Source organism: Colias philodice, chromosome 3, assembly GCF_061535455.1.
Source record: "Colias philodice isolate Cphi_HAF_F1 chromosome 3, ilColPhil1 Martin Lab GWU primary, whole genome shotgun sequence".
Classification (NCBI taxonomy): domain Eukaryota; kingdom Metazoa; phylum Arthropoda; class Insecta; order Lepidoptera; family Pieridae; genus Colias; species Colias philodice.
In genome coordinates, this window is record NC_143088.1 from 6,858,623 (window position 1) to 6,884,353 (window position 25,731).

General features: G+C 32.5%; 3 protein-coding genes across 5 annotated transcripts; 1 reads left to right on the plus strand and 2 right to left on the minus strand.

Annotated features, from left to right (window-relative positions):
- Positions 1 to 1,085: 1,085 nt before the first annotated feature.
- Positions 1,086 to 7,115, minus strand: LOC149489720 (uncharacterized). Of its 2 annotated transcripts, none has more exons than XM_089714483.1 (3): positions 6,700 to 7,115; positions 4,753 to 4,942; positions 1,086 to 1,468 (listed from the first exon to the last, which is right to left on the minus strand). In XM_089714483.1, the coding sequence occupies exons 1-3, from the start codon at positions 6,952 to 6,954 to the stop codon at positions 1,176 to 1,178; spliced, it is 738 nt and encodes a 245-aa protein (XP_089570609.1). In that variant the 5' UTR covers positions 6,955 to 7,115; the 3' UTR covers positions 1,086 to 1,175. The 2 variants fall into 2 exon arrangements, with proteins under 2 accessions (XP_089570609.1, XP_089570610.1); XM_089714484.1 differs by lacking the exon at positions 6,700 to 7,115 and adding an exon at positions 5,384 to 5,833.
- A 6,253-nt stretch (positions 7,116 to 13,368) lies between these two features.
- Positions 13,369 to 25,670, plus strand: LOC149489721 (uncharacterized). Of its 2 annotated transcripts, XM_089714394.1 has the most exons (18): positions 13,371 to 13,441; positions 13,787 to 14,044; positions 17,318 to 17,449; positions 17,672 to 17,868; positions 17,966 to 18,107; positions 18,190 to 18,283; positions 18,378 to 18,557; positions 18,635 to 18,799; positions 18,880 to 19,045; positions 19,129 to 19,275; positions 19,383 to 19,601; positions 19,670 to 19,907; positions 20,021 to 20,158; positions 20,235 to 20,354; positions 21,005 to 21,206; positions 21,506 to 21,757; positions 24,049 to 24,237; positions 24,460 to 25,670. In XM_089714394.1, exons 3-18 carry the CDS (start codon positions 17,319 to 17,321, stop codon positions 24,628 to 24,630), a joined length of 2,751 nt encoding a protein of 916 aa, XP_089570520.1. In that variant the 5' UTR covers positions 13,371 to 13,441; positions 13,787 to 14,044; position 17,318; the 3' UTR covers positions 24,631 to 25,670. The 2 variants fall into 2 exon arrangements, with proteins under 2 accessions (XP_089570521.1, XP_089570520.1); XM_089714395.1 differs by lacking the exon at positions 21,506 to 21,757 and having other exon boundaries at positions 13,369 to 14,044.
- Positions 14,961 to 17,181, minus strand: Ak3 (Adenylate kinase 3). Its single transcript, XM_089714397.1, has one exon. It carries the CDS (start codon positions 16,775 to 16,777, stop codon positions 16,115 to 16,117), a length of 663 nt encoding a protein of 220 aa, XP_089570523.1. The 5' UTR covers positions 16,778 to 17,181; the 3' UTR covers positions 14,961 to 16,114.
- Positions 25,671 to 25,731: the final 61 nt, after the last annotated feature.

The following is a 25,731-nucleotide window of genomic DNA, read 5'->3' on the forward strand; positions in this document are numbered from 1 at the left end:
ATGAATCAGGGAAAATTATAGCCAGTGCAGATTGCATTTGCATTCTCGTAACATGGAATGACGGGATATTAAAAAAAATCCCTCGATAAGATATCGCAAATAATCAATATTCTTCAATATGTATTCGATAGATAAATCTAAGGATAAGCTATTACCAACATCATAGTATGATCATTCAGGATATTAACATATTATACAAAATATTTTTCTAAATTGTATTTTCAAATTTTCAAAAGAGTGAGTAAGTAAGTAATTAATATTAATTCATGTAGATTATCGGAGAACGCTTTCGAGCCATTACCACATTTTATATGAACTTTTCTTAGTTATTTCGGTATGATTAAGTCTTTATTCCGAAATATTATAGTTTTGCAAGGTTTTGCGAAACAAATCAGTTTATTTTTAAAAGACTTGGCGTACAATTTCCCGGGGTATTTTTATAATTTTTCAATCTTAACACACATTTTTATTTTAAAATTATGATAGATACTTCTAGACCTTCTATACCTTCTAGACCTTCTAGAATTTAATTCATCTCAATAAAAACAAACGATAGGGGTTTTACTTTTTATCTGACTACATCAGAAGGAGCTTTGGCATGCTCTACAGCCCAAACCGCTGGACGGTCGTTGTAAATATCAGAACCTAGTAACATTCAACATAGTCGGGTTTTCTGTTTTCATAATAAAATAATTAATAATGCTAGTAATACACACAAGTTCTTTCTCCTTATAAAACAAGGTATCCAAAAACCAAATCATTATCACACTATCGTTTCCACTATAAAATTTCGTAGACTTAACATTGGTGCAGCATACACCTGTACCTACCATAATATTACCTACTGTACCTACCATTAAATTAATTACAGAACAATAAACTGAACTGAATAAAAAGGCTTTCATATTAATTTACATTTACATTTTGCAGAATAAAATACATTCTATGGATGTAGGTAGGTACATGGTAGGTCTAACTATTTTTTTAGCTCTTGAGCTTTATCTACGCTAACATGATGTATAACTCCTCTCATCCCCATCCTTATAATGTTATTTCCAATGACAGGTTAAAAATAAAACAAAGTATTATGAAACCATTTTATGTATTGATAAAAAAATATTTCATTTAGGTACATACTTGACAAACTTTCCAATTTCCAAAACAATCTTTTAGAATTACTTCCAAATAAACACAAAAATTAATAACAGAACGTAAGAAGACGATTTAACACTAATCGCAGAATTTTCGCAAACTCTTTTTAAAGACGACGTCGACAGATTTTTTATGGAGAAGATGTTGTGGATGCTAGCCAGATCTTCCGATGTGAGTTGATTCTCATTTCTAGAAAGAACCACGCTGTACAATTGAGAATGCGGGAGCCTCATGCAGAAGTTCAGCACCAGGTGGTTATGAGACACTTTCAATACTTGTATAACGCCACCAAAAAATCGATATATTTTATCCACAGCTAGAAAAAATAATTGAAACATTAATATGAGATACGATAAAAAAAAACCTTTCTTTGAATGTTGATTTTCAATTTTCTATGTATCTAATTCACCGAGTATTAGATAGATAGGTAGATAAATAGATTCGTTTACGTTTTGAACAGTTTACAGCGAGCGTGGTCCCAAGAAGATGTTTAGAATGCGTTAAAAACCTTTTGATTTCTAAATTCATAATATTCGCGTAAAATCACAAGAAAATATGCTTAAAAATATTTTTGTGCGGGAATAAGATCTGTCGATCACACATATGGTCCAAGAGCCAGTGAACCCTGGGAGTAACGGTCTCCCTGTAAGGCTAGAAATTTGTATACTTACGATTTATGGCATTCTAAGAGCAATAGCCATGACCTGGCAGGCGTCAGCCCTGCACGTCATCAGCCCTTTTATTTTTTAAACTGTTAAAAGAATTGGTTTTCTAAACTTGTTTCTGTAAATTTGAAAATTTAATAGGACAAAGTTTATTTATTGTACATCTTAAAAAAAAATTGACAGGCGATTACAATAAGCAGAAGTATATGACAGATCAATTAGAAAACGCACAGTTGATGGGGTAAAATAAACTTTATCCTGTATACTCGAAATTTTTATATGTCTTCAAATAAACGTCTCAGAGTAAGTATGTACAATGCCAGGCGGTTTTGAACAGCATAAGACCATGACAGGCGAGGGGACAGTTGCTAAGGGCGGCGTGCAAATAAGAAATTTTACATGAACGCATACAGTAAATGCAATGTATTTTATTGTGTTTTATAATTCAAATCAAAAAAGCTTTTTAAATGTATTAAAATCACAATAAAATACATTATTTCATTTTTTTAATATTTTAAAATGCATAGGTAGGTACCTACTTCAAATAACTTTCTTTATGATGATTATGATAAATAAATATGTGAGCAATCAATGTCTTCTTAAAGTACTACCTACACCACCTAATATTTATTTTGTAATATTTTTGGAACAAGTATGTTCCATATCGCGCGTTGCGAAAGGGGGCTAGACATGGGCTAGACAGAAAAAATAAAGGCCAAAAGTTGTAACGAAGCTTTTTTTTTTTTAAATCGTGGCCGCGTCGCCACGCTATGTGATGTTATTATACATAGTCTATATTATAGTAGTGACACTACTAGCTATACAAGGTAATATAATAAAACTGAAGAATTTGCTCGTTTGTTTGCTATGTTGAACGCGCTAATATCAGGATTCAGGAACCACGGGTCGGATTTGAAAAATTATTTCATTCATTTGTTAGATGGTCTATTTATAGATCTTATAAGATAAGCGAAAACTTACAAAACTAAAATTATTTAATATTTTTGTACGTTTAAATAAAATAAATCTTTACTAATATTATAAAGCTGAAGAGTTTGTTTGTTTGTTTGTTTGAACGCGCTAATATCGGGAACTACTGATCCGATTTGAAAAATTCTTTCGCTGTTAGATAGCCCATTTATCGAGGAAGGTGATAGGCTATGTATCATCACGCTACGACCAACAGGAGTGACAGACAGAATGCACTATATGCATTCACGCAAAACCTCCCACTCGCACGCCCTTAGCAACTGTCCCCTCGCCTGTCATGGTCTTATGCTGTTCAAAGCCGCCTGGCATTGTACATACTTACTCTGAGACGTTTATTTGAAGACATATAAAAATTTCGAGTATACAGGATAAAGTTTATTTTACCCCATCAACTGTGCGTTTTCTAATTGATCTGTCATATACTTCTGCTTATTGTAATCGCCTGTCAATTTTTTTTTAAAATGTACAATAAATAAACTTTATCCTATTAAATTTTCAAATTTACAGAAACAAGTTTAGAAAACCAATTTTATTAACAGTTTAAAAAATAAAGGGGCTGATGACGTGCAGGGCTGACGCCTGCCAGGTCATGGCTATTGCTCTTAGAATGCCATAAATCGTAAGTATACAAATTTCTAGCCTTACAGGAAGACCGTTAGTCCCAGGGTTCACTGGCTCTCCAGCTTTTAAAATGTCTATGTGAAGTTTATCTATACTAGATAATATTATGAAGAGTTTGTTTGTTTGTTTGAACGGGCTAATCTCAAGAACTACTGACTGGTCCATTTATCGAGGAAGGCTATAGGCTATATTATATCATCACGCTCGGACCAACCGAAGCGCAGCCCCGCGGGTGAAACCGCGGAGTCCAACTAGTTTAATATATTTTTTAATTGCACGCCTCATAAGCGAAGCGTTGAGGTGGGTACTACTGTCACTTCGCGCAAAACATCTGATTTTTCAAACTTAAAATGTTGGTCCGGGAGCCAGCAGCAGATTTTATGACCAAGTTCCTCTCAAGAGATAATTCGTCAGACGCATGAGAGTATAGTATTATAAAGCCTCGTGAACGTCAGCTGGAGCTCGGTTGGGGGGAAGAGCGGTTGTAGCCTCCCGTATCAGCTGACGGTTTTTCCACCAAGATACAGCCAGCTGACATATATATTTATCCACAGTTACATATAAGCTATCATCAGGTAAATTTTTGTTTGAGAGGAAATAACGGAAAATAAATTTTTTTTAAATTTAACTTTCATGTTCGAGACACCAGCTGACGTATAATACACCATGTTGTAACCAGCTGACTATTTTTTTTCGTTGAGATATTGGGTTAGCTACAATTTGACAAATTTTTAGCTGAGAGGAAATGAATGAATGAATGTATTTTTTTTCCTATGTGCGTGGGAGGCTACAACCGCTCACCCCCCCAACCGAGCGCCAGCTGACGTTCACGAGGCTTTATAATACTATACTCTCATGCGTCTGACGAATTATCTCTTGAGAGGAAATAGTTAACCAAATTTGCACCTGGCTCCCTAACCAGTCTTTATGTATCATACATTGCACTTGTAAGATAATACATACACACACATATTAAGAAAAAACACTATTTTTAACGTTCATGATATTTTTGATGTCATTTTTGTTATTTAAACTAGTTAAAAACAGTTTAAAAAAGTTCTGTCTTGGACGTCCGTGTGTCTGTATGTGCGGATCCTTTTTCTTGTTAACACGATAGCGACCGAAATATGTACTTTACTAATCGAGTCTTTTTTTTTCTCTTACGCTTGAGTATGCTCAGGAATAGAACCCTTTCATTTTTCAGGGTCTGATTCGATGTGGTTTAATTGTTATTAAATAAACAAAAATAATAATTAATAAATATTTATTAAAAAAAAATTATGAGGCGTGCACTTTTGGATTTTCCAAATTATTTAATACTTACATCCATTTGGCACATCTGTAGGCCAAAATCCTTTATGAGATGTGTTAACCTTAATGTGATAGTCATCTTGCCATAAGCCTTCGTGCCACTCCAACACAAAATGTCTGATTCTGTATTGCTCTGGTAGTCCGTAGGCTCTATTTAAATATGGAGAGTTTGTCAACGGAGGGTACGGTGTAGGTGGAGTTGGCTGGAAATATAAATGTTTTGTTATTTAATAAGCATAATAACAATTTATATACAGAAGGTTTTAATAATGATTGGCACTTGATGTGTACCTACTATATTTAAATACAAATGAATAGCCAAGAGCATAAAACTCAACTCTACCAATTCGCCTAATTTTTATGAATATTTTTGTGAAGGCATAAATTAATGCGGAGAAAAGACGTAAAAAAAACAACTACAACAAAATTACTTTTGACAAAACAAAGTATGTCGCGAAGGAGCACAAAAAAAATCTATGTTGTGTTGTATGTAAAGGCAAAGAGCAATGACATTATTTTTATTATTTACAGTTTATAAAAAAATATTTCCTGAAATATTATAATTCTAATAATAATAATGTCTTCAATAACTACACCAATACGTATTTTATACACCTGAAACACCACTAATTATAACTACTTACAAGGTCTCTGTTAATAAGGCCACCACTAACATAATCCTCAAACTTTCGTATCTGTATAATTGGACAGTAAGGATTATATTCCGTTATTGTATTGTTGTCTATGTGATAGATATACTCGTGTATATACCACAAACCCAAGACGGCTTCTTCATCAAAATCCTTAATTGGATGTAAATTTGGACAAAACTTCATATCAATACCACTTACAATGTTAAATGACGATAACAACAGAAAGAAAATATGATTCATTTTAATTAAATTGAATTATTAACGTACGCACTGTATGTGTAATTAAGTTTGATGCACAGAGACAAGTGGTTAATTGAAGGTGTTCCAGTCTCACGGATCCGTTTATGAACGTCATCCTTATGCGCCTGAATAACAGGGACCACTTTAACCTGTTAATTGACTCATGGCACACCTCGACCCCACATCCTTGTATTTTAACTTCAATTTATTATTTGTGATGCAAAAACTCATTAGAGGATTTCCTCACCAAGCTTTCCCTTTAGTTTTACTTTCCTTTTTTTATATAGTACTAGCTTTCCGTCCGCGGCTTCGCCCGCGTTTTCAAAGAAAAACCCGTTCCCGTAGGATTTCCGGGATAAAACCTATCCTATGTCCTTTCTCGGGTATCAAAATATCTCTATACCAAATTTCATGCAAATTGGTTCAGTAGTTAAGGCATGATTGAGTAACAGACAGACAGACAGAGTTACTTTCGCATTTATAATATTAAGTATGGATATAAAAAAGGAAAGGAAAAAACCTATATTTATGAAAAAAGACCAATGAATATATTTACATATATCCATAATTAAATGTGATTTAATTATTATAAAACTATGTACATGTTTAGATGGCATGTATCCTAAGAAGCATCAAAAATTAACTATGCAAACTATTATATACTAGCGGTCCGCCCCGGCTTTGCCCGTGTACATATTTACGTTTTCTCTACATAAGAACCATCCTCGTACTTCAAGGAATATAATAAAAAAAGAATTATCGAAATCGATTCAGCCGTTCTCGAGTTATGCGCTTACCAACACATTTTGCGATTCATTTTTATATATAAGAGAAGATAAAAAAAACACACTATGCAGGTGTTTCTTTTTTATACCACAAAAATTTAAATATGCGATTCACTACGACAAGTATACATTTTGGGGAACAAAATACAATTATTTTATGAATACTGAATCTCGTAATGGCTTTAGACGTGTTTATCCAAAAAATAATATCTATGTAATACAATTAACAAGAACATGCTTTTAATTATCAATTCATTACTATTATAAAGGATATTTACAAACCTGCACGTAGAGTTCCTTGATATCGATGTAGAAGCATTCATTTGTATGCTCTATTCTATACTCTCCCTTTGTATGTGGAATTTTTTCAACACCATACCAAATACCAGATATTTGGTCCAAATTTATATCACCATAATATGGCGACAGATCATCACAATATTTATGGTTTTCAAAATAATAATTATTATTGTTAGTGTTATAACATTGAGACATAGCTATTAGCAAGCAAAACCATATTAAAATTTGATTATCCATTTGGGATAATGTACGCAACCCGGATAAGGACGGATAACTTTTCGGATAAACGGCGACAAAAATACTAGGCGACTATACACTGCTGGAGTTGGTGTAAAGATTAATCAACGGATTTAGTAGAAGTGAACCGAGTCGAGTCTGTAGGCGGGCCACCAAATGAAGCACACTCACTCAATTGAGAGTACCACACCGTTCGTAATTTACTAGTTGGGGATACTTCCTCCCTTTAATAATATGATGACTGATGAGCTATGCAATTTTCCAATATATACCGAATTTTATAGATATAGAACAAAAAATTAAAAAATCAACGATTACTTATATTAAATTATACCTTCCAGAATTTCCGACTGAGATTATATGAGATTCTGCAAGGTTTAGTTAGTTAAGGATTTAGTTGGGGAACTTAAGATTTTCCTTGCGAACCTTAAGTTTTTTGAATGCAGAAAATTTTCTCGGCATACTTATCTACCAGGGTTTCAAAAACAAGAGAATGTACTGATTGTGCCGATCAATACTACGTAGTGACGTAATGCAGGGTATGTATTGATTTTTCGAGATAGGGGAGCTATCATTATCGATCCAGCAGTTTCGTGTATGCGTGAACTAGATTGTTAGAAAGAGAACGAAGCATATGACGTAGGTAAGTTCAATCTGATTGGTCGAACATGTATGACGTAATTTTCTGAGCTGTACTCGAGGTTGAATGTACTAGGAATGTAGAAAACGAAGAGGGTGTCAAAACCTTACAATGTAGAGCGATTTTGCTACAGCACATTTAGAAATAAAATATAATAAATTCTCATATTTAACACATATTTATAACATTTATTCTATGAATCAATAAAGACCAATAATTGATATTTAACTTTGGATTATTAAATTAAATAATTAATATTAATTAAAAATCCTATCTTTATAGAAAACCAAAGAATGCTTTTATTACGTTTTTGCTTTTATTATCTGTTAATATTTTGTCATTTTTTAACATTTTTGTAACATTTTAGTGCAAACATTAATATTACGTAAGTAACTATTAAGATAAAAAACTATTAGAAAGAAAGAAAGAAAAAACATTTCATTCAATACCGTTCAATACACATGTAACACATTACACATAAAAAAAACTTTAAAATAAAACACAGATACAAAATAAAAAGAAAATCAAGTAAAATTATACATAAAAAGAAATATATTAACTATGTGTAATTTCGTGTGTTGAATGTTGAGTGTCCCACTCAGGAAATCTGTGGTTTTGAGAAGATAACACTAAAATGAAAACTATTTTTCTATATGCAAAATTATTATACTAACAGTTCTTGTTTTAATTTTTTAAGTTCGGTCAAATATACAACGAACCATAGAGTAATGAAATTGGAATCCTTATCCCGTCCTTATTCATTTAACTTTTTGTTAAATATTTTTATTATCTACATGTTTATTCCTCTTTATAACAGATTTGTAAACTTTAGTTAAGAAAGAGCGGGTCCACCTGACACAAGTTTTTGTAAACTTACTAGGAGGACTCATCCACTTTCTGTATTTGAAAATTGTGTGTACGAAATATATTTCATTTTCATTTTTTTATATAAAAATTCTCAAAATAATGTGACTAGGAAAGCAAGTTTTATCCTGACAACCCCTTAACATTAAAAACAATCTCAATAAAGATTTATTCCTAAATCTTTATTTTCATACTAGCTGTGCCCCGCGGTTTTACCCGCAGTGCTCCGCTCATGTTGGTCTTGATTATATATACCTAGCTAGATTATATTATATACTATAACCCTTCCTCGATAAATGGACTATCTAACACCGAAAGAATTTTTCAAATCGGACCTGTGATTAGCGCGTTCAAACAAACAAATAAACTCTTCAACTTTATAATATTAACTGTTAAGTATAGATTCCAAACAAATGAATCGATTATTATTTCATTATCATTACGATGAAAATGTGAGAAAACGTTTCATCCGCTCAGCTTGAAACTTGAAAGGTCTAGAGATTCCATGTACTTTTACACCGGGAACACATAGGTTTGGAGAGACTCTTTATCTAGAAGTCTAGAATTATAGGTCTCTTCAAATCTCTTAGACTTTATGTTTCCTTAGTACATAGATACCATTAAATCCTGCAAATGTTGTAGTTTTCGTGTATGTGTGGTAAAACAACAGCGCTAGCTAGAGATTACACAGCTACATATAAAACACACACCTAATACGACGATATAAAAGGATCCAAATTCCAACAGAACATTTTTCGTCCTATTTAAATACCTACATACTTATGTGATGCTTACCAAATATTAATATCTAAACTTATTTAATAGAAAACTTACTAACCTACATTCTAAATCTTTTCTTTGTTGTCTTAAATAAATTGAGTAATTAATTTTTCATAATAAAACACTAAGATAAAACAAAACACAATTTTCATTAAAAAAAACAAAATTGTCATCCAAATTATATTCAAAAAGTTAGATTTGTATTTATATTGCTAATCCCTAAGGCTAATCCATACTAAATAGATATGACCACTATTTAACTTTAATATTATTATAAATTCAGAACGTGATTTTTTCTGAAGGAAGTGCTACAATATAGCCTACGTCGCGTTACGCGTACCTACGCCGTAGCGTCTTTCCAAACTATACAAGGCCAGTACGCAACGGTGTGAAACTAATCACGTATAGTTTGGAAATAACTTTTTCACAAAGTTCTTCCAATCTATACAACAGCAGTACGCAAGTACTCGCGTATACTTTGTAGTGAAGTAAGTAAGAATAGCGCTCCAAAATATACAGCGCCAGTACGCATGCGGACTAAATCGTGTATGTTTGAGTTAAGCGCGGCGTCTTTCCATTGCTCGCGCTTATATTATTGTATTGCTGTTTTGAAATCTATTATTAAAATGCATGTGTATTGTGTATGTAATGTTGCGTACTGATCGTATGTTTTTTTGTATCGAGGATGCTTGTGTCTTCGTTCCCGACTATACTGCACGACTTACAATTGACAATAGTGCTAAAATGTAAGAATCTAATAAGTCCAGAAGAAGACGGTTGCGAGGCGACGGCTATTTTTGTGTAGTTAAAAAAAACACGGACCTAACCTAACCCATAGGTAACCCTTATATCTGTTACCTATTTATTTTTCTAAGCTCACCTAATAATATTTTTATTCCATATTTTACTGAATCAATCAAGAAGAATAAAAGTAGATAGATATAGCTTTACAAGTCTTTGATTGCCTACGCCTGTTTATTATTTCGCTCAAGCGTAAGTGGTGTAGTAGGTATATTTAGTTATATTTTGCGTACTGATCGTGTATAGTTTGGAACGAAGAATCAAGCATCCGTGTTACAAAGTATACACGATCAGTACGCAAACTTCGTGTATATTTTGTAATAACAAACTTAAAAACAGCATTACAAAGTATACACGAGCAGTTTCCTATGGTTGCGTTCTGGCTATGTATAGTTTGTAAATACGCTACGCCGTAGCTTGTAGCTGAGTTCAGGATTTTTTGCCTTTAACAAACATCCTAATTACAATATATCTATATAGTATATTTAAATTTATAGATAATTGTATGATATGACCTATTATTATTAATTAATTCATTTAAATACAACATTATTTTCAACTATTTTTGCTAGCTATCTTCGTAACTAAAACTACCTAAAACTTTGTAATCTGGTTCGTAGCCCGTCTACGAGTTGGTGACGTATCAAAATAAGCAAAGACGTAATACAAAGCTACGAAGGTACTAGGATAACATAATAACTGAGGGGATGTTTGAAGCCAAGGAATAATAGAGAACGCGGGCATATCGCAGATACTAGTTTGGTGCAATGGGGTAGCAGGATCAACGGTAGGTGGAATAGTTTGCTTCAACTATAGAGGGGTTGTTACATGTAAGGGTGAGGGTACTTGCAAATCGATATGAGTTAGTTCGGGACAAATTTTCAAATGACGTTAATGTATTCTATACACTCAAACTATATTCGAGCCAATATAATAGGCAACATTTGACAGTTCAAAAAAATGCAACAACTTAACCTAGTAACGACGACATAGAATAACATGATACATATTTCGTTTTGTTAGAACTTGCACATTTGCTTAACTTTTTTCAATTACGATTACATATTTATAATAATAATGACCGATACAAATAATTTTAAGATTTAATTTTACTGATAAACCATTCTTCTAATTGCTCTACTTGGGCTCTATACTATAGCTCTCACTTGATTAACATACAGTTAAAAAAAATTATGAATGTGTGTTTGAATTTTTTTTGTGTTATAAGGCAAGTAATAAAAGTCAAGCGGTGATTTCACCATAACGTAAAACATAACAATAAACATGAACTCATTTACAGGGTGTAATCGTTAAGTGTGCACAGGCGATTATTCCGTAACTATTGCAGATATCAAAAAACTTTAAACTGATATCGAAAGTACTTAACCTAATGAGTAAAATGGCCATAATATTTTTTTTTTAAATAATACGAGAAATATCTAAGAAAATAACTTTAAACCCTCCTATACATTTGGTATGAGATATGAATATCCCATGTACATTTAATATGAAAAATTTTAGCTTTTTCTTTGTTTTTTTTGGTTTTCTGCTTTATTTACTTCGCAAATTAAAAGGGAAGTTCATTTAGAAACTAAAAATAGACCTCCTCATTGTATTGCACAATGAGGACATCACTTCGAAAATCTGCTATGAATACAAAATGTATGGGAAATAAATTGTATGGGAGCGTTTAATGTAACATTTTTGGTTATTTCTCGTTTTATTTTAAAAAAAATTATTATGGCCATTTTACTCATTAGGTTAAGTACTCTCGATATATGTTTAAAGTTTTTTGATATCGCAATAGTTACGGAATAATCGCTTGTGCACACATAACGATTACACCCTGTATAACCAATGGCTAATGCCTCTTTCCATACATTTTATTAATTATAAATGATCATAGTTCATATTTATAGATAGGCCACACGTAAACTTTCACAGGAATGACGTTTGCCAATATATAACAATGAAAACGATTATCTGCTGAAGCAAGTTTGACATTTAACGTGACCTTTAAAGGGAGGTCGTACACACGCGCCTCGTGGGTACTGAGGCCAAATCAGAGGTCGATTGTATTAGGAAAACATAGAGGAGAGCTGTTCAAAGAAAGATAACATTAGCTTCATAATTATTAGTTAGTTGTCGTCGCGTTTATTTATTCTCAATGGACTATCTCTAGGATTCTGAATAAAAGAATAATGATGACACATATTATTTAGTTTCACTCTTATTTATATTATACTAGCTTTCCGCCCGCGGCTTCGCTCGCGTTTTCAAAGGAAAACCCGTTCCCGTAGGATTTCCGGGATAAAACCTATCCTATGTCCTTTCTCGGGTATCAAAATATCTCTATACCAAATTTCATGCAAATTGGTTCAGTAGTTAAGGCGTGATTGAGTAACAGACAGACAGACAGAGTTACTTTCGCATTTATAATATTAGTATGGATACTATCAGATGTTAGCGTTAGATACCTACTATTATAATACGTAAAAGCTTAAAAGTAATAGATAATATAAACCTGCATCTATGCATCAATTACAATATAAACAAAAGATTTGACCCTATCAACGCAAATATTCTTGAGCTATTCTCCAATAACAAACACAATAAAAGACAATTTACAAAAATTATAAATAATGTGTAAATAATGAGAATATAAAATTAAAAAAATCTTATATAAGTACAATATAAATAAATTAAACTTATTGTTAAATTATGCAAAAAGTTTTTATTTATTAAGTTGCAAGGTAAGAATAGAGTTTACTCCGCCCAAACCCGCCCAAAATTACGCCATAGGGCGGCAACAAAATTCATAGGGCGTCTTGAATACTAGGATAACAGAAATAATGAGCAGCACTTCGAATTTTGATCAGGGGTATAAATCGTATTATACATATACATACAGTAAACGTCTACGGAGCATGCGTGAATATCTTCACATTAGGTTTTTAAGTTAATTATAAGTTTAAAAACTATTAAAATTTCAATGAAAATCGAAATCGTTGTACCTATTTTACAAGTGAATCTATAATAAGAATTCCACAGATGAAACAAATATCAAATTTGTTATTATTTATTTTAATAAAATCAATGATCAATGTTTGATATTCCTCATAATCTGCGTACTACGTGTTACGTTCTTACACAAATGAAGGTTTTAATTATCATCGTTGACGTCATGAAAGGGTATAAGATATTATATTCCACGTCGAGCACATTTCACAACGAGATGGGGATGGGGGAGTACGGCGTAGGTCATGACGCGGCGCCAATGACGTCACTCAGCGGGTGGAGGGTGCGACAACCTACTGGGGTAGCTGCCCCCCAGTGAAAGTCAGCGTCAGTACGGTTTCAGACGAGATTCAGACTGCACGTTATTACAATAAAAGTATCTACGTACGTTCAGTATATAACCTAAAAACTTTATGCTGCTACAAGTTTTGCAGTGCGTCCACGGTTTAACCCCTTCATTCGGTTTAACTGCAATTAAAGTGTTATTTCGTATTTAACAGACAAAATGTTCTATTTCTGAAATTGAAATAGTTTAAGTGTAATAAATTTACGCGTTCCAATATAATACGTTTAAAAAGTATTTTACAAATAATATTAAGTAACTACCTAAATCACTGAAGAATATTTAGATTCCTTTATCATGTCAGAACCCTTGAAATTTTTAAATTAGACAGTACCTACAAGTGTACCTCCTGTTATCCATGATTTTTATTTACAATCTAATTTCAGTGGCGATGCACGAAAGCTGCTAAAAATAGCCGGGGTTCGCGCGCTCACGTCGCCCGCAACCGGCTCCCATTTTTACTACTCATACTATTTCTGTCTAAAAAGTATTAACAATTTGTATGAATACAAATTACATGGACTCCTTCGCAGACAATGAAAAAAGTTCGCAAAAAACGAATAGTCGCAAAGCGACAGTGAATCTAGTGTTGTTTTAGTGCTTTCTTCGTCTGTGCTTCTTTATTTATAGGGAAAACGTGAAAAGTAAGTAAATATTTTTTTCAACGCTTGTGAATTACTGATAATGCAGAATTTTTGTCATTTCTCCTTGACACACTTCCCTTTTTGGTTTGGAGTGGTGATCTCAAAGTGTCAATGGCCACTGACGTGAGAGTCACAAATAGTCCAGTGAACCATGTCCTAGATAATTTAACATTAGTTGAAGGAATTAATGAATTAGGTCTTATTACTTGATACTTAAGGAACACTATAAAAGAGCGTCCAGAAGCATTTTACAATAGTAAACAAGTAGTATACATTTCAAAAAAAACATGCACAGTAAGTCTCTACATAGCATAAATGATAATATTATATATTTTATTTGGGTTTGTTATCTCTAAACCTTCGACTGGGTGAACAGATTTTGAAAATTCTCTTTTATATTTGAAAGGTGGTGCTTATTTTGTGGTTTCATTTAAATTTGAGGAAATTTGAAATTTTTCTTATAAAAATAATGTTTGTCGAAACAAATAGGTAATATAAATAGGTTGACCATTTGTTAAATGTGGAAATTTTACAAATTTATCAGATGAGCGTTTAAGGAATACAAAAACTAAAGAAATACTATTTTTACAATTTATAGATAATATTAGAATAACGCGCATTTCTTTTTATTAACCTAGCTTGAATAATTTTGGTACTTTTTTGAATAAATTTCAGTATTTCTAGATAGAAAAACTATTATGATGTGCCACTAGAGGATTCTACATAATATACTACGTTATTTGTTATAATAAAAATAATAGTAAGATTAGGTATGATAGTAAAAATATTTTTTTTTAATTACGTGCACCAATTTAAGTAATTGGAAATAATTTGGTATATACTATATAGTTATATACATTATACAGGCAACATTTTAAATAGTAGTAGGTAAATAATAAATAGGCGATCCTTTTTTCCAAATATTTATTAACTCATTCAATAACAATATTATAACAGAAACAACATAATAATTATGCAAAAGAGTAACACTGATATAACATCTAATTAAATAATATTTTGAGCACAGTAAAATAGGGTGAAAATATATATGTCGCAGGCAAATTGTATTATTTCGCCGTTTACAAAAGCTCGGCATTTTGTAATATGTCGAGAATTTGTAATCAGAAATTTTTCGTTTGGCTAAGGGGGTGGGTTAGGTTAGGTTCGTGTTTTTTAAAACTACACAGAAATAGGAGCCCCACGAATTGCGGCTCCGTCGGCTCGCGACCGCGTTTTTGTAGAATTTTGGAAAAAGTAAATCCTCAGCATATTAAAAAATGCCGAGCATTTGTAAACGGCGAGCCGCGAGATTATACAATTTGCCTGCGACATATACATTACATTGGATAGTTTTCAACCCTTAAATTATTCTTAACAAACAGTTTTCTTTTAATATTAAATTATTTCTATAAGGCACAGATGCAAATTCTCAAAATTTCGTATACATATCTTTGGATTTATAAACACCTAACATATACAAGTATATTTCAATAAGCAATTTATTGGTATGCAAACAACAAAATGATCTATTTAATATCATGATCATCTTTGTTTTCTCTTCATTTTTAGGTACATTATAATGCATATCTACTACCTACTATTAATTATTTCTTACAATTAAATAACAAACTACATTAGATTTGAAATCATTAATAAAATATTTTACAGTTCCCATTTTAACAGTAAAGTTTAGCAGGGAAACAAAAGGATGAACACAAGCAGAGGGTTATAATACATACTAAATATTTGTATACTTATAGCTGTCATAATTTATAGTTGGTATAGTATTAAACAATATTTATATAAATTAAATATTTGTGCTACAACAGGAAAAGTTACTAATAAATGACTAGGATCTAATTTTAACATTAAGTACACATATATTTTTCAATAGGTATACTAGTAAGACTTATTTGTTGATACCTAATATTATTGGAAGACATTGATTGAATACATAACTATCAAAGTAAAAGTTCTAAAAATTATTGTAAACGGATTTGTCACTTTGCCTCAAATTCATTTAAAAGTGTATAATAATATTGTAGCTTATTTCTTGTGCAGATTATATTATTACTGTTTCACTAATGGATCTAAATATTTAATTATCATAGGCCATATTTCATCAGATGTCCTACCTTCAAAATTTTTAATAATACCCTTTGACTTATAAAAGTCTATCACAGGCTTTGTCATACTTTCATAGATTTTCAATCGTTTCTTAACAGCTTCCGGTTTGTCATCTGGCCTTTGTATCAAATCTTCTCCAGTGACATCATCTTTACCCATTACTTTAGGTGTGTTAAATCCAATATTGTAGACTCGGCCAGATGCTAAATGAACCCATCTACTCTTAACTCTGTCAATAATTACATCAAAGGGCACTACCAGATTGAGTACTATGTCAACAGGCTGCACTTCCCACAATGCATTAGCTTGAGCCACTGTTCTTGGAAAACCATCCAAAAGCCATGACCGGTTTTCCACTTTCTTCAGTTCTGATACCATAAATTTAATCATAACGTCATCAGGAACCAGTCTACCGTCGTTTAAATAACCTTTAACTTCTTTACCTAGTTCAGTTTGCTTCTCTATGTGGTCTCGCAATTTGTCCCCACTAGAAACGTGTTCAAATCCATATTTCTTTACTATTCGAGACGATATCGTCCCCTTCCCCGACGCAGGGGCACCTAATATTAAAGTTTTTAATATTTTTGTTTTTAACTGCATGATCATATGACCTTTGTCGTATTTGTACTTTGATACTGCGCGATGAGTTAAGTCGATACCTTTTTAGTTTGACGCAAGTATTTATCGCATCTATTTATATACTTAATCTTATCAACTTATGTAAAAAATACTTGGAATTGTATTTTTTAATGTACGTAAATGAAATAATTTTCAAAAACTTTAATTTATAAACATGTATGATATAAATTAGTTCAAGATATAGATGCTTACATAATCGGAAAATCCGTATCAACTTCACATACTTAATATATTTGTATATTTTTTTATAAAAAAGAGCCTTATTTATGAAATAACCTTTGTTTTGATAATGATCATTGATGACATTTTTGGTTTGGAATTTGGACTTTGCGGACTTTGACTGTAGAATATGACATTGACAGCTTTCATAATTGTCATATTTAGATGGAATGGATGCGTTCATGCAGAGATTTTTTTAATGTGTCCTGTCAATAAAAAAGATTGAATATCTTTTTGTAATAGGTATTTGAATTATCTAGTAAATTTTTATAATTAATATTTTTTCAGAATGGCGCTTGTTATGTTACCCTGCGACCTTCCTTGGTGGACTTCTGTTCAACGTCACTTAAAGCATTTGCTCGTAGCTTCTTCTCCTGCAAAACTAACGGCCAGTATGCTCAAAATTCACGATATGTGCAAGTAAGTATTTATATAGTATTATTATATAGGTATATGTATAAATTTTATATGATATTTCAACATCATGTTACACATAACATGATGTTGTCGTAACTATTCAGAGATACATGAAGCCTATTATAACGAAAACAATAAATTGAAATTTTAATTCATCTAATTACGAGCTACCGATCACTAGCTGTAACGATTTAAATTTGAACACATTTTAATTATATATTACAGCATTGGAATAGATCCTGATGACGACATTAAAGATCCAGACCTTTTAAAATGTTTGGAGCAATTTTTAGATCAAGAACTGGATGATGAGGAACGCAGAAGTTTTTTGGATAACACAATAAGAATTATGGTGAATAGAGCACTGCATCTTAAAAAGTGGCGTCCACCGAAAGGACTTATGTTTAGTCTACAACAACAAAGTACGTTTTTTATTTTATACCTAGTTTAAGAAATATTTAATATTTAATTACATATAGATGCTTGCTATACATTCAAAATTCTATTTTATAATTTCAGGTGATGTTACAGAACTCGATTATAATTTTTTGTCCTCCCTTATCGCTCACGCCTTTTTTTCAACATTTCCGAAAAGAACGCTCAAAACACATCCAACATTACAAGACTTCAATTTTACGCATTTTTTTAAGAATTTACACAGGTACGATTTTTAATAAGTACGATTAATTGCGTGCTAACAAATATATAAAAAAATGTTTGGTAATTAATTGACTGAATTGCAGAAAATCTCAACGGAGTAAATTAATAAGCCTTTTACATTATTTTGAATGGCTCGATAAAAATTCCAATGAGGGATCTATTAAACTAAGTAGACAGGTAAAGTTCGTATTTTCTTTTGTCTATATAACTGCATCAATAAGAGTATATCAAACTTTAATAAAATGTTATTTTTTATATCCGAACTTGTCAGGTAATGACTTCAAAACAGTGGTTAACTATAGAAGACTGGTTGGAGTGTACGCTTCCACTATGTAAGCTCATGATAAGACATGAAGGTAGACCTGAGAGATGTGAAAACGACGATGCCATCAGAGTATGTTTTGCATCCAGCAGAATAGGCGGAGATGTGCTTATAGATGGTGAATCCCAGGTTAATAATGATATAAACAAAACTGTATTTTATGCCTCAATTGCAGCCCGTATAAAGAATTTGTTTTATAATTACAGGAATCATTATCGATGTTCATGATGCCTGAACTCCTGCCAGCGATGCTGTCCGTAGAAGCATTAGAAGACAACGAAGTTTTAAAAATAGAGGGTGTTAGAATGTTTAGTCGTATAAGTGACAAAAAGTCAAAATCTAATGTAGAATTACTCAATGAACCCAAAACGGTAAAACTTTAAAAATTCTCACAGTAAATATAGTGCTGTGTATGCTATTTCATTATTTTTTTTTCATTTGTTTATTTTAGGTAACTGTGTGTTTAATGGATGCAGAAGATTATAGTGCTCTTCCTTTAGGACAGTGGGAGGAAGACAACGTATTACGAGAATTGAATAAAAGTCTTTTAGCCTTTCAACAATCTCCAACGAAGTGTCGTGACAATCAAAAACATGAACGAAGATTATCACCTATTGGTATAACCCATTCTAAACATATTTAAATTTCTGCACGAAACCACTCATATAAAACTTATATAGATATGTTGTTACATTTTAAGGAGAGTCCTTTAGTCACACACCACCAGAAGTAGAGGCAACTGTAATGATAAAACAAGCGTCTTCCTGCAGTACAATAAATAGTCTTAACAGTCGAAGTCCATCTCCGCAAAATTACTGCGCAGCAACATTAAACCTAAACGATCCAAGTTAGTACACTTCTAAACCTACTAAAATTAACATAATATAATATGTACTGAGTAATGAGTATATTAAAAAAGCACATCTGATTCAAGTTTATAACATTAATCTTTAGGTGTTGAAATGCAAAAGAAAAAATGTTGGTTGTCTCCTGACACCGAAACATTAAACAACCGAAGAGGAAGGTTTATAGTCCTAGGATCTTCTGGAGAATGTTTGCCTGTAACTAGAACTTCCGGACTGCCTACTGCTGAAACTCAAGAGGATAGCCTCTATTCGAGTTGTAACTCAAGCGATGATGAATATCACAGTGCCAACAATAGCTTTGATGATGGTAAATCTTTGATTTGTATTATTATTCGTTTTCAAAGTGTACTATCACTGTAATTATAAAAAACACAGGTGGAAGTGAAGATGAAGGACGAGGAGAAAGTGGTCGGCCAAATTCATTCCAATATTCAAAGGAATTATCCACCGAAGAAAGAAGATTAAGTTTTGCTTCCCGTCTTCGAGAAGCCCTTAAAAGAGAAGCAGAAAACTCTTGCACCACCAGTACTACGGGCGATTGGTCCACCGACAGTTCTAGTTATGCAGTTGGCGTCAGTATATCCGGCGCAGGTGTTAATGATAACGATATCAGGTGATTATTTTTACTTAAGTTAACAGGATCGAAAATATGCCTTATTACAACCATAATTATATAAACCATTGATTCAAGGAGAATAAAGTATTTCCAACCATTCTTAATAACAGGGTAAAACGTGGTGGCTCCGTCGGCTTTGTATTAACTGAAGAAGAAACTTTAGAAAATGGTTATAAACCTATACGACGTCTACTATCTAGGAAAGAGACTGGCAATAGCTCTAAATACAGTTTTAGCACGGAATACACGTAAGTTACTCATTTATAAAACTGCAAACTCTAGTTGAAATAAATTATGTAAAATAATAACCATTTAACGTTACAGATCTGAATTAGAAGAAGTTTACGAACAGTTTAATCAATGGTTAAATGACCCTATTGCTGATAACGAAACTGCCGAAAATAAAAACCGTGAATTAGACTCGAGGGATTTAGCAGTCATACGGTATGTAACCAAAACTATCCAAAACAAAATTGAAGTTTTTGTGCCCAAGCGATAAACTAGATGGTCCGGGAGCCAGCAGCAGATTTTATGACCAAGTTCCTCTCAAGCGGTAATTAGTAAAATGCATCAAAGTATAGTATTATGAAGCCTCGTGAACGTCAGCTGGAGCTCGGTTGGGGGGAAGAGCGGTTGTAGCCTCCCGTATCAGCTGACGGTTTTTCCACCAAGATACAGCCAGCTGACATATATATTTATCCACAGTTACATATAAGCTATCATCAGGTAAATTTTTGTTTGAGAGGAAATAACGGAAAATAAATTTTTCTTTAAATTTAACTTTCATGTTCGAGACACCAGCTGACGTATAATACACCATGTTGTAACCAGCTGACTATTTTTTTTCGTTGAGATATTGGGTTAGCTACAATTTGACAAATTTTTAGCTGAGAGGAAATGAATGAATGAATGTATTTTTTTTCCTATGTGCGTGGGAGGCTACAACCGCTCACCCCCCCAACCGAGCGCCAGCTGACGTTCACGAGGCTTTATAATACTATACTCTCATGCGCCTGACGAATTATCTCTTGAGAGGAAATAGTTAACCAAATTTGCACCTGGCTCCCTAACCAAGAATATTTATAAATCACTAGGTTTGCTGGATCACTGCTGAAACGAACACTAAGTGAATCGATGGCGAGTGGAGCTGCCGGAGTAGGATCTGCAGGGGCTGAAGCAGCGGAATTGTACGGAAGAGATACTCGCGAAAGGATAGCCCCTCGAAGACTAGCTCTGGCAGCACGCTCTTTGTCACTAGAGCTGGCGCGTCATCGACATCGTCTTGCTGCACATTTGGTAATACCTCCATTTTCATATGCCACTTTATGTAAGCACGTATTCTCTCTTATGGCACTAACTTGGAAACTAATTTGTAGTAAAATAGATATTTTAAAGCAATGTACATTTGTGCTTGTTTCTTTATGTTTAACTGAAAGCTGAATGTTTTTAATGAATGTAAATACAGTGTCGACGTTACAAATAGGGTATTTTGATAAAAATCTGAAACTTTAGTCACAAAACAAAACATAATACAATATGTGTGTACCTATCTCCATCACAACGAACGAATTTGATAGATTCTGATATTTTGACAGAGACGTAAAGTAAAAGAATCGATACCAGAGGAGATAATACAGACTAAGGAGATGGAAAATGCAATTACCGAGAAAGACCTAAACAGTAATTGCTCAAGATCTTTTAGTTCCTCAACAGAGACGACTGCAACACAAATATCAAATCCTAGTGTTAGAAAGAAAAGACTCAATTGGGTAGTAAATATGATTGTCGAAACAATAGAAGAAACAGTTGAATGTGAACCTGTTACGATTAAAATAAAGAAATCGAAGGTCAGACTTGCTAGTGTCTGTCGCTAATTAATTATTAAATTTATTTTAAACACTACATACTAATGCATTTTGTACGTAACATTAAAACTGCACATCATTCAGAATATACGCCAGGCCATAGCAAAATTTCATTATTATTAGCTAATGCTAAATCAATCCACGTATTCGTAATTCATTGCAATAAAACAGCAACATTAGTAAAATTGATTTTGTGCCTTATTACTTCCTGACACGAGTAGTTAATAATAATACTAAAAAATAAAACCTACTCTCTATACCTACCTGATGTAATAAAATATATATAAAAATATAATAACAGATTCTCTTTTCCTATCTTGATTTTCATTATTTTCTATTCAGTTGAATAGAAAAGAGCAACTCTTTCAAGACTTTCTTGCAATTCGAAAACTAATTTATAACAATGTGCATATTGTAATTTGTACCCCTTACTTGTGGCATGAACTAAGTTAATTTTAAACAGATCATCTTCAACATACAAACAGATCTTAAGAGGAATTGAACATAATACATAGAAAGTAATTTATTTACAGTGTGTTATTATGTAATATAATTTATGATTAACATAATAAAAAATATGTTATATTGTATCAAGCATATACAGGGTGTCCCAAAAAGTAGTGATGAACGAAAGCTGGGAGGTAGAGGACCAAGAGGGCTATCCGAATCACCCCCATGTGTGTTATGCGATTTTTCGTATTTTCGGAGTTATTACATTTTTTTCAATTTTTCATCTATCGCCGAGTACGGTGAGGTTTTTATTTATGGTGACGTGAATTATTGCGCTAGATGCTTGATTTTTTTTGTATGCTAAGCTGAAACATAGGCCAATTCAGTATGGTAACATTTACTATCGTTAGATCTTCGAATGGAATAAAAAAATAATTAAATGCCAAGAAAGATAAAATTACCCAGTATGTTCATAACTTCAAGGGCTCATAAAAAAATAAAATCACATAAAAAAGGTTTTCCATTTGGCTTTTAAAAACTTGCTCTATCGATCAGGTAGCTGCCCTAAAAATTTCATTTTATTATTCTGAAGGCTTCAATCGAAAAATTGAAATCTAAATGTGGTAAGTGGAAAATTTTTATTAACATGATGATCATTAAAACCAATAAATAGGTGCTAAATTACCAGAATTTTTTTAAAAAAGCCCCGCTGTTGCTCAATGCAAGTGCGACATCACCGTAAAAAGTTGTCTTTTTAATGTCTGAATGCTTTTATCATTTTTAATGGTTGATTCTGCAACTATGAATTTCCGGGTTATTTTGTCCAAATTGTGGCAGTCTCTCGTCTTTGTAGTATTCCCACGGAAAAAATTCAATAAGGTTTATGTCCGGAGACCGTGGAGGCCAGGCTAAAGGGCAAAAATACTCTGAAAGATGGATTGCTCGTTGCAGCCTGCGCATGCGCCGGTGATGCCTGCTTTAAAGCCTGGCCTCCACGGTCCCTCGACCTAAACCCCATTGATTTGTTTTAATGGGGATACTAAAAAGACCTCGGCCACTTGAGAGAATGCCACAATTTGGACGAAATAACCCGGAAATTCATAGTTGCAGAAGAAACCATTAAAAATGATAAAAGAGAATTCAGACATTAAAAAAACAACTTTTTACGGTGATGTCACACTTGCATTGAGCAACAGCGGGGCTATTTTAAAAAAATTCTGGTAATTTAACACCTATTTATTGGTTTTAATGATCATCATGTTAATAAAAATTTTCCACTTACCACATTTAGATTTCAATTTTTCGATTGAAGCCTTCAGAATAATGAAATGAAATTTTTAGGGTAGCTACCTGATCGATAGAGCAAGTTTTTAAAAGCCAAATGGAAAACCTTTTTTATGTGATTTTATTTTTTTATGAGCCCTTGAAGTTATGAACATACGGGGTAATTTTATCTTGTTGGCATTTAATTATTTTTTTATTCCATTCGAAGATCTAACGATAGTAAATGTTACCATACTGAATTGGCCTATGTTTCAGCTTAGCATACAAAAAAAATCAAGCATCTAGCGCAATAATTCACGTCACCATAAATAAAAACCTCACCGTACTCGGCGATAGATGAAAAATTGAAAAAAATGTAATAACTCCGAAAATACGAAAAATCGCATAACACACATGGGGGAGATTCGGATAGCCCTCTTGGTCCTCTACCTCCCAGCTTTCGTTCATCACTACTTTTTGGGACACCCTGTATACATATGTCTTCCTCGTAAAATGGGCAAATAATATTTTCAAATAAAATAAAAATAACGTACTTTTAGTTAAACGAGCTGGCGAACAAAATAGTGTCCGGTGGTTCATGCAAGCCGGTTGCGACTGGGAACTGGGGCTGTGGGCGGCGACAGCGCGGACACCCGCAACTAAAGCTCTTGCTGCAATGGATGGCGGCTAGCGTCGCGGGAGTACCCGCGGTTTTCTATTACACCTTTGGAAATGAAAAATTGTTTAAGGTAACTATTAAAAGTCCGAATATTTCATAAGAGATATATTATAAAATGTATACCAATAGCACTAGTTTAGTACTTACACATACTAATAATAATATACTACAATACTTATTATATTATAATATATCTGTGACTGTAGCTAGTTGCACAAATTATGCAAAACTCCTGTTTAGCACAATTAAATATCTCGTAGAATGGACTAAAACCGTTACCTTTACTTCCCAGCTGGATACATTAGTGAGGGTGCTGGTCGACCGGAAGTGGACAGTCGGACAACTTGCCCGGGCCGTGCTCAAATTTGCGCGGCAATTTCTTCATGAACATCACGTTATACCGGACAACCACACACTTTTCGACGAACTTATTGGTATTGAAAAGATACCTGATGATTACTAAAGATTACAATCATAAATAAAAATTATATTTTGCTCCAAATTAATCATATTAAGACACAATACAATGTTATTCATATTTAAATGAATAATAATTTTGGATGTGTGTCCCTGTAATTTATTTCATTTAAACTTAAAGCCTAATACATGTTTGAAATGTAATCTAGTCAGAATTTATAGAAAATAATTTAAAAACAGTTCTTTGTTACCGCAATGGGCGTAAAGCTTAAACCTATACCTATATCTGTATCAAGGAAAATATCCACACCTATTTCGAAATTGTCAAAATAGATAATAATAGAATACCCGTGGAAATAATAAGTACCGGATAAGTAAGCAGTATGAATGCGGTATGAATTACTTCCATTTACATAATATTATATCCTTTAAAAATATTTGGAGTAATTTGTTTATGGTTTCGATGCATTTATGAATATTAAAGCCATTACATGGATACATAATAATTAATGAAGGTAACATAAATATTGGTTTTTGTAAACATATAAATTATTATAAGTACATGATATTAAAACTATTGCTTATAATTAATTATTAGCGTGTTCGTTAAAGTTATAATAATACTTGTACTTATACTCAAAAGCAATATTAAGTTTACCTCAAACTTAAGATATTTTTATACAAATAATAAATAGGTACTTATGTAAAATTAAATGATACATAATATATAAAAGTGTAAAACATCGTCATCACAGTGCACGATAAATACTTTTGTAGCACATTTAAAAGGTATAAAGCCCTTATTGTTAAATAATTAAAAATAATGGAAAAGTCAGTTGATACTCTGTAATACTTATCAAATTAAAGTTTGTGTACACAGTCTTTTAATAAAAAAAAACATACATAAACCAAAGAACATGGGCTAGGTCATACAATGATGAATTATTATACCTATATAATTGTGAATATAAATGTACAGACTTCATATAAAGGTCTTCCATAGCATGGTTCTCAATGTGTCCAAACTTTAATAATTTTATGTAATCGTTTGTAATACAATGCAAAATAAATCAATGCATCAAAACATTTTTATTTTATCCATTTCCTTTATTACATTGTTTACAATAATTACCTCGTTTATAAAAAT